At 37.3% G+C, this 10,078-nt stretch overlaps 1 protein-coding gene across 5 annotated transcripts in view; it reads right to left on the bottom strand.

Moving 5' to 3' along the window:
* Positions 1-1,781: 1,781 nt before the first annotated feature.
* Positions 1,782-10,078, bottom strand: part of tmtc3 (transmembrane and tetratricopeptide repeat containing 3) — a 41,760-nt gene continuing 33,463 nt past the window's right edge. For 4 of the 5 annotated variants that reach the window (XM_031898903.1, XM_031898902.1, XM_031898905.1 and 1 more), the window contains 4 exons: positions 9,045-9,148; positions 8,070-8,239; positions 6,089-6,315; positions 1,782-3,027 (listed from right to left, as the gene is read on the bottom strand). In XM_031898903.1, coding sequence (XP_031754763.1) covers positions 2,186-3,027; positions 6,089-6,315; positions 8,070-8,239; positions 9,045-9,148 — 1,343 coding nt within the window. In that variant the 3' untranslated portion in view covers positions 1,782-2,185. The remainder of the gene's footprint in view (positions 3,028-6,088; positions 6,316-8,069; positions 8,240-9,044; positions 9,149-10,078) is intronic. The other variant, XM_031898906.1, reaches the window with a different exon arrangement.

The raw sequence follows: 10,078 nt of genomic DNA, 5'->3' as shown, positions 1-10,078 counted from the left end.
TGGAGTATAAAAAAAGAGAAAACAATATAGCGCATGTCCCAGTAAAATGGAAATGTCTATATTTTAAAGTTAGTGGTATATTGCATACTGCCTTTATGCAGCATTTTGCAATGCCCCCTGGTCAATCAAATTAAAACTTATATCCCATAATGTAATGCCTGTGCCATGTCATTTCAGAAGCTAGCAACACAAGACCAGCTGGATGTGAAAGAGAACTGAGAACCTACTGTATTTTTATTAAAACTTAATTCTAATTCTTAACCAGATTGTATGGACTAACAATTGTTCAGTGATTATAGTGATTTTCCTTTTATGTCCTTGCTGCATCAAAGCATTTTGCTATTTGGATCTCAGAACTTCCCTTCAATGAAACACTTTCATTAGGGTATTTTTAATATAAAATATATTTGTGGAACTTTAAAACAACTTTAAGGCTCTTTATTACTAATTAAAATGTTTGAGCTATAATAGGTTTTGTGTTTTCTCAGCCTTGCTTTTTTATATCTGCAATTAACCATGCTGTTTGTCAGTGCCTTGCAAATATGGCACTCTTGGAATCAGCCAGTTAGATTAGGTGATATCTGTCAGCAACTTACAGCATTAAAGTATTCCTTGCAGTTGGCAATATTCACTTGGCTACCATCACATGTCCCACAAGTGTTGATTTCAAATCTTTATTAATTATTTTGACCACTGAGGTATTTAACACTTGAAACCACATCAGACATGCACTAGCCATTTTCCGTTTTTGTTATTTTCCATGAAACTCAAGGAGCCCACAGTACCAAAATAAAGGTAGTGCAGGTATAGCATTTATTATCCAGAATGATTGGGACCTAGGGTTCTATTATTGCAATACTAAAGCAATAACCAGTGCTTGGTGTGCTTAACAAAGTTAGAATACATTTTTCTTCATGGTAAAACAATACTATTAGGTTTTTAATTTTAAAAGCCTCAAACCATGGTGCAGTTATAGAAAGATAACTTATATGGAAAATCTCAAATCCCAAGCCTTCTGGATATTCAATTCTATACCAATCTATTAAAAGGGACACTATATTCCTGTGAACTCATAAAATGTCTATTTATAAACCAATGTAAATATTGTATAAATAGTAAGGTGTATGTGACTTTAGCACAATAAGGATAATATGTATGATGGTGAGCAGGGGGACCTGACAATGTATCCCGATGTTCAGTGTATACTTTGTTGGAATTGAAACAGAATAAATTACTGTACAGGTATAGGACCCATTATCCAGAATGCTCGGGACCAAGGATATTCCGGATAAGGGGTCTTTCCGTAATTTGGATCTCCATACAATAAGTCTACTAAAAAATCAATAAAACATTAATTAAACCCAATAGGATTGTTTTGCATCCAATAAGGATTATTTATATCTTAGTTGGGATCAGTTACAAGGTACTGTTTTATTACTACAGAGAAAAAGGAAATCAGTTTTAAAATTCTGAATTATTTGATTAAAATGGAGTCTATGGGAGACAGGCTTTCTCTAATTCGGAGCTTTCTGGATAACGGGTTTCCGGATAAGGGATCCTATACCTGTATACCAATATATAAATGGGGTTGTGCATGTTGACACTTAACAGTGCAATAATGTTTCTGCTAAACATTTATGTTTTAATTTAAACACCATTCACAGGCAACAATCAAGGTGCAGGAATGCTTTCAATGGCGGGGCACACACTGTATCAGATGTTCATATTTTTCTTATTCTCAAAAAATAAATAAATAAATAGCAATTTGTAGCTTATATATCTGCTGTCACTTTCCAACTCTTGCAGATTTATTGTACACATGTGCCCTATTAACAAGTCAAAACCAAAAGAACACTTGACAAAACAATACTCAGTAGAAAGGGTTTTCAGGTTCTGATTTCAAGTGGCCAGCTTTAACACAGGATAAAGAAAAATAGTGTTCTTCAATGATATACTGTATCAAAAATGAGAATGAATTCATGTTCTTTAGTAAACACAAGTGCGTGGTCTGTTCATGTTCAATAGTATAAAACAAAGTCAGAGTAGGCATAGCAAAGCAGTTATTTTGCTTCGCTCAATTTATTTTCATGTATAAAATCCAGATGTACACAGTTCCCTCATGTCCATGATAGCTTAAAAGTGTCTAACCTCCCCAGCCCATTAAGTCTGAATGGTCTTGCACGCATTATTCTCCGCTTAATATACGTTCAATCTCCTCTAATCTCTTCAAAGCAGCTACTCTTTTATTTTCAATGTCTTTGATTTCTTTTGTCGACTTTTTCTGCCCCTCTCTGTCAATATTTTTCTCTTGCTGGGGTTTTGATTTCACATGCCCTATTTTGCTTCTTGATGGAGGATTGGCTTTTGGTACATTACTTTCATCCTCTAGTTTTTTAATTGGAGTTTTTTTTTTTCCTTTTTCCTCAACTTGCTTTTTTTCTTGTTCTGGCAATGTCAGAGCACCCTCTTTTGGAGGAACAGATTGCCCAGCAGTATTTAGGGCCATTATTTTCCCACGGACAATACTTAAGTGGCGTTGAATATACTCCTCGTGTGGTGCTAAAGCCAAAGTTTCCACAAGGCACTTCTCAGCTTTTATTAGATCTCTTTCCTCAAAATAAACCACACAAAGATTGTGCTTTCCTTGAACATTATTAGGATCCATTTCTACTATTTTTTCAAAGCATTTTTTGGCTCCTTTAATGTCCTTTTTTTGGTTCATTAGAATGTCACCTTTAAGGATCAGTCCCTTACTGTGGTCTGGATAGAAGCGCAGGAGCTCATCTAACACTGGAAGGGCCTCTAGTTCCCTTGATGTCTGGGAGTAAAGCAGGGCAAGATTGAAGAGAGCACTTCTAAAACCATGGTGTAACTGTATTGCTTTCTTCATCCATACCTCTGCTTCAGTATCTTTTTTTTCATCCATTGCGAGCATTCCCAAATTAAAGTAGCCATTTGCATCATGGGGCTCTTCTTCTACATAGGTTAAAAGTCTTCTTTTAGCCTCAGGCCGAAGTCTTGCACTGCCTAAAAATAAGAGGGTGGTGAAGAGGGTATAGTTAGAACAGCATAACTGAGAAGTGCAGCACCAGAGGGCTGGGAGGGGGGGACAGGTTGCCCCACAGCCCCCTCAGAAGATTTTTCTGCAGGGGAGCCTGGCGTAACCAAATTACTCCACTGGTCACAACTGGCAGCATACACACAACTAATATACTTCTCCACTTTCTATCTATATACACTTGCCAGTTGAACTGCAGTACCATAAGGAAACATAGTTAAGAAAAAAAACTTAAAAATATACAGAAGCCCCATTATTTGCAATATTTGCAAAAGCTTCAAAGCAGCACCTGTTATCTGGAAAAACTGCCTAACAGTTTAAACAGAAGGTAGACCCCATCTGTCAACAGTACACAAACTTAACTACAAGCTAAGCACGTATATTTGACACAAATGGACTGGAGCGACATTTAGAAAGATACTTTACTTTGTAGGAAGCAATACAGGTTTTATAAATTGCTTGTCATGCTAACTGTAGAAGAACTATTTGTAAAAGATCAATAGGTATGAATATTTTGGAAGAGAAAAAAAAACCTCTGAAATTAAAACTGTTCAAATGACATATACACACAGAAACGAGCACCCGTGCCTGTCAGTTTTAGACAGAAACGCTACTTACATCTGGTATTTTTACACAGTAAGTGCCTTTGCACAAAAGGCAAACATTTTACATTTGAGGTTTTCTTTATTCTGCATTTTTAAATACATTACTTAGCCAATGAGTTGTGTTAGTACAAGAATATTTTTGAACACCCTTGTGTTTTGGATTTTATACTGTGAATTACAGGAAGTGCAGCTTTTATGATTAATAAAGAATTGACCTTTTACTAATGTTATGTATTCCCTCTTATGTGTTAATGTGTCCTGCTATTTATTTAATACACAGACACAAACACAAGAGAAATTAAAAATTCCTTTTTCTAAAACTAAACTAAATACAGGCATGGGTTAAGACCAGCTCATAGCGGGCTACATGTGTAATATATATCCATGGCTAATTAGGTTAGCATATAACATTTATGTAAGGGGGTTAAACATGCTTTTTTCTATTATTATCAGATACAGAATTCAGATTCTTCTGTAACCGCAAGCATAACATATGTTAGAAAAATGTTCATGAAGATATGCATTATGATTAGTAAAAGTTAAAAATATAAACTAGTGAAAAGCAGTTTGGGATTCACTGAGCAGCTTCTCCAGCTTCTGGAGATTTACAGTTAACCAGATTCTTCTTACATAAGCAGATGTTGCCTTCAATATTCTGCACAGCACAGGGTATAAATGGTTTTTCATCAGGGAATATAGGATTTCTAAGGCATGCTTCTATTTCAATTAAATTCACTCCTGTTTTACTTTATAATCCTCCTATGCAAGGGGTAGGGTTGGCATAAATCACCATTAATAAGGATCATATATGCGGTAGTTAATCTTAAAACTAGCTTCTATTATGATGTAGACCAGTGCTGTCCAACTTCTGTTGTACCGAGGGATGGAATTTTTCCGACCTACGTGGTGGAGGGCCGATAATGGAAGCCATTTTTGACCACTCCCCTTTTTGAAACCGCACCCACTTGAAACCACACCCATGTTATCACATGACCATACCCATATTAATGGTTGTAGTACAGCAAAAACCTGCCATACTCTGCCTGCCCTACCCTGCCTGTGTGTGCCATACTCTGCCTTCCCTACCCTGCCTGCGTGTACCATACTCTCACTGTGTTTGCCATTCTTTGCTGGTTTGTGCCATACTTGGCCTGTGTGTGCCATACTCTGCCTGTGTGTGCCATACTCTGCCTTCCCTACCCTGCCTGTGTGTGCCATACTCGTCTTGCCCTATGATGCCTGTGTGTATGGCACACACAGGCAGCCTACAGTGACACAATGCTGGCACTGCTCCTACAGTCTGCAAAATAACTATATATTAAAAAACTTTTTAATTGAAGTACCACCTCAGTATATGTTCTTTTTGCAGTGTGCAGGGATTATTTGTGGGTTTCTACTGCTCCTGAGGTGTGAACAGGGGGAACAATATGGGTGATTACAGCCTGAGGTGTGAACACTGCAGGGGGTGAACAATGCAGAGATTAAAAGGTGTGAACAACACAGGGGATTATATATTTAAACAATACAGTCTGATTACAGCCTGAATCTGAGGTGAGAACCATGCAGGGGGCCAGTTAATCACAGTACTGATACCATTTAAAGCTTACACAAGAGTAAGCCATCAAAGCAGGCAGACAGGTGGGGGGCCACACAGAGGGGGGTCGCGGGCCGCATGCGGGCCGCCAGTTGGACAGCACTGATGTAGACAATGGTGTTCTAAAACAATTTATAACTGGTCTTTTATTTTGTTTTTAAAATATTAAAATGTTTATTGTGCCACTGATTAAAACTTGCAGAGCATGTCTTAATCCTAGTTAAACAACACTACGGTAGAACCCCATTTTTACATTTCCTGGGGAAGAGCGTCAAATTAGCTTAAAATTCAGAAAAAGTAAATTCCTAGAAAAAAGATGGCACTTGCATGAATGGGGCCATGAAGGAACAGCGTCAATTCCAGGGAAATATAAAATCTGGGATACATAATGTTTGAGATCTACTGTGTATTAAATGGTGCCCATTATTGCAAAGGCCAAAACATTCTTAGAATTTGATTTTCTTTTAAATTTTGAGGTTTTCGCCAATTTTTCTTTTTCGTAAGGATACTGCATTCTGAGCAGTGATTCCCCTGAGCAACTACTGCTTGTCTATGGATCAAAATCATGGTGGTTTTATGTTGCATGTTGTTTAGAAGCAGTAAAAAAGGTCCCTTTCCTTGTGATACATTTGGCTTCAGAATTAGTGCTAAAGCTTGGAGAAGGCAAGGCACTGGCAAGTTGGGGGGTGTCTAAAGGAAATGAATAAAAAGGACTGGATCTAGAAGTTGACTAAAGCTGAATATTTGCAAGACAAATTACAAGATTTTTTTGGGAAAAAAAAAACAACAAAAGAAAAAAAGAATGAGGAATAATACCAAATAGTAACACACCTGACTCCTGCATAAGCAAAGCAGAGTTGAACAGGGCAAGCTTGTGCCGGGGATTTAACTCCAGAGCTTGGTTAAAGTTCCTCAAGGCTTCTGATGGATCTTTCAGTTCAATGTAAACAATAGCAAGGTTGTACCACAAATCTGCATTCATCCTATCCAACTCTAAAGCTTTGATGTAGGCCTCTCTGGCTTCTAATGGCTTGTTCATTTTTAGCAGTAGTTCTCCTCTGCAATAAAATATATATTATTGGTATAGTTTTGTGGGGTGTGTATAAATTTGCATTGTACAAAACTGTGCTGGGCTCTAGATCACTAAAGATAGAATATACAAATGAAAGGGGAACTCCACCCAAACACACCTTAAAGGACATGTAAAGCCTACATTTGCCTACAATGTATATAAGTTGGGTACGTCTCCCCCACCCAAATGGCATCATTTGTACTGAATATATCCCCTCCGTTTGTCAGCACCATCACATTTTCCTAAAGCAAATAGCAGCTTTCCCCCGGTGGCCATTTTTCCTCTGATACATAATCAGTTACATTTAAATCAGCAAACACCATACACACACACCCTCAGGAGAAAAAAACTGAAGCAGACAACTAGAGCTGAGTTTCCATGGGAACCAGCAATGCCATCTCTTTACTGGCTGCTAGACTGGGGGCGTGTTTAGTAATCTGAGCTTAGTACAACTGAGCATGCCCACAAGCCAACAGCCAAAGCAAATTCCTGAGGGAGGGGGCTGAGTAGAAGGAAATCTAAGTGATAAAGGGGATACTGCAGCCTTACTATTAACCTCTGGACAACCAGTGTGGCAGGTATTGAAAGATTTCAAAGAGGCTGTTCACTGATTACATTTTTGTATGTGGGGTTTACATGTCCTTTAAGCTCTTTAAAAAGTAAACATAATTTTAAGCAACTTTGCTAATACACCAATTAAAAAATATACAGCCTTTTCATGATTTTAATGTAATATTATGGTTTGGAACAGTTATCTAAGCACGACCCTCTGTTCTCCTGATCTGGCTGAGTACTTTAAGACTTAAATAAAATGTAACAGTAGTTGACTGTCCTCAGTCTACGTCCTCCAAATCCCTTGCACACGTGATATCAATAAGGAAAGGAACATTACAGTGCAATGAATTGTGGGTTATGTAGTTCCTGCATTCCGTCTGTAAGCTGTGGAGAAATTGTTACAATTTATAACATCAATGTTTAAATCACTCCTCTTTCTGCATCATTTAAAATCCTGGCAAGGGAGAAGAACAGTTTTGCAGCTTGATTTCATTACATAAAAATGGAATTTATTCATACTTCTTTGAAGGAACAAATTATAAATTATATTAGGGGGTTCTGTGCTTTATGGGGCTCTTTAACAAAATGTGGTTTGGAAGCTGGAGTTCCCCTTTAGTCCATTTAATCAGAATCTATAATTTGCATATATATCCTTATGTTTGAAATAGAGTAAGGTCAAATGTTATAGAAACTGTCAGGGTCGGACTGGGGTGCGAAGGGCCCACCGGGGCTCCCGTCCCAGGGGCCCTGCAGGTGCACTCAGCCGGGCGCGTCCTCTAACCACCCCCCCAACCCCCCTTGTGGGCCCCCACCCGACGTCCTCCCCCAAGCGCATAAATTTGGTGGTTATGGTGCAAGCTGATTCCTACACACCATCAAGTGGCTAATCAGTCTTCAACAGTCAAGTTGTTATTTACAGAATATAATCAGACAGAGCATTTTCTATGTTTTTTCTATTTTTCACCCATCTAAATTTTTATTCTCTGATCCTAATGACATGCCAGGAACTCGTCAGACAATCATTTTTATTTAAGGATTCTTTCTGGTGTGGAAATTAACTTGTCAATAAAGATCAATATTGTATTACTGAGCCTCTTGGTAGAAAATACCTTTATCTATAATAAATTGGCCCCTTAGTCTAATTTATACAATAAGATCATCTTAGGAACACATGAAACATCTCACCTGCTTATATAAGCTTGTTTGAAATCTGGTCTCATGCTTATCGCCTGTCTGTATAACTGATCTGCTTCTTCCAGCCGGGACTCATTTGCACGTATTAAATTTGCAAGATTTATATATACATTGAGGTGATTAGGAGCCACTCGTGCAGCATATTTTTTTCCTGGTATGACCTGTCGAAAGAAAGTATATGTTTCTAATTCTAATATATACTTTGAGAGAAATAAAGTAAAATTATCAATATATTTTCATCATTTTTAAAGTTTTTACTGTTTATCCTACAGAATTTACTTCTACAGGATAAAAGCAGTAAAAGCTATTGTTAGGGCTGTTAATGAACTTTAGTCTTGCTATGCCTTACATGCTCTATACTTTAATGTGTGGGTAGTCTCAAAAGGTTCTAAGCAAAGAACAGCGCTGGCATATGCATTTTGCTTGTCCCCTTTTAGGCTCTGTGCATCAGGTTATCTAAACTTTGCTTTTTTTACACAGCCCTCGCAGCCTTGAAACCCCAACAAGTTGCTGTCACCTGGGAAGGCTGTCTGTAAGGTATTTGTTCTTCCACTGCAAATTCGTATTAACACATATAAATAGGAGTTGCTACATGGTATGGCCAAATGGAGGCTTTCTCCACATCAAATGCTGGTATAGGAAATACAGTCTTAAATAATTACAGTGATGTTTTAAACCTAGTAAACCAAGTAGAGTATCACTATACAATCTTATATTGTCCACTTATTTTTGACAATTTGATTAATAAATAGTCTTTAATATTAGACTAGTTTAAAAAGGGTAGAGTCATTAACAGTGCTACATGTATTGTGTACCTTAGGGTAAGAGAGTGGGGAAATGGAGAGGAGATGGCTGGTAGGTCAATTTTATTAAAGCAAATATACATTTTGTCATTGTCTATTATATGTTATCATTAAAAAATATTTTAACTGATTTTACCAATAATATATATTTTATATTATTCACCTGTGGCATTAGTGCTTTAGCAATCAAATAAGACTCCTCTGCTTCTTTGCTTCGGTTCAAATTTTTATATGTTCTTCCTACATTCATGTGGGCACCAATATCATCTGAATATTGTGAGAAAACAAAAAAATGCAGATTACGCAGCATGCACTGTTTAGCTTGAAAATATTTTGGGCCTATGGACTGTTCCACGCTTTACAAGTTTTAAGTCATGAATAAATATAATTAGTTCATAATGATCTAAAAGAGAGTCAATAGGCTAAATATATTACATTTCCTTAATAAACAGACATATCTTTTCCCAGTTAATTGCTTATCCTGTAGTACGTATGAAAAGGAAACTTCTACTTCTAATGTACAGTGCTGCGTACATAAGTAGCTATAGATATACATACATACACATATATTACATATAAAAATTCAGGTACTATGCACTTGACAGCCTTCACAGCACAGAAAACTCTGTAAAAACAAAGATACCTTAACACAGGGGGGGGTCCCCAACCTTTCTTACTCATGAGCCACAGTCAAATGTAAAAAGACTTGGAGAGCAACACAAGCATCATAAAAGTTAATGGAGGTGCCAAATAAGGGCTAAGAGTGGCTATTAGGCAGCCTCTATGCACACCATCAGCTTACAGGAGGCTTTATTTAGTAGTAACTCTTGTTTTTATTCAACCAAAAATTCAAAAATAACTACCTGGCTTGGGGGCACTAAGAGCAACATCCAAGGGGTTGGTGAGAAAAATGTTGCTCATGAGCCACTGGTTGGGGATCACTGTCCTAACACCTAAATTAAATGTATTACTAAATTAATAGTCTTACTAATCAGTATATGTGCAAACATCTAAATACATAAAGCAGGGGACGATAATTAACTACAAGAGTACTGCTCTGATGAAGGCATGGTTTACAGGAACCAAAAGCAATCACAGCTAAGTGGGAGTGAGGCACTGAACAACTGCCTCTCAGTAAAATGGCCTGGACGCTTTTAGCAAAAAAAAAAAAAAAAAAAAAAAAATTATAAGATAATT

Source organism: Xenopus tropicalis, chromosome 3, assembly GCF_000004195.4.
Source record: "Xenopus tropicalis strain Nigerian chromosome 3, UCB_Xtro_10.0, whole genome shotgun sequence".
In the NCBI taxonomy this organism is placed as follows: domain Eukaryota; kingdom Metazoa; phylum Chordata; class Amphibia; order Anura; family Pipidae; genus Xenopus; species Xenopus tropicalis.
Note: the sequence above shows the minus strand (reverse complement) of the source record. Positions and strands in the feature narration are given on the sequence as shown.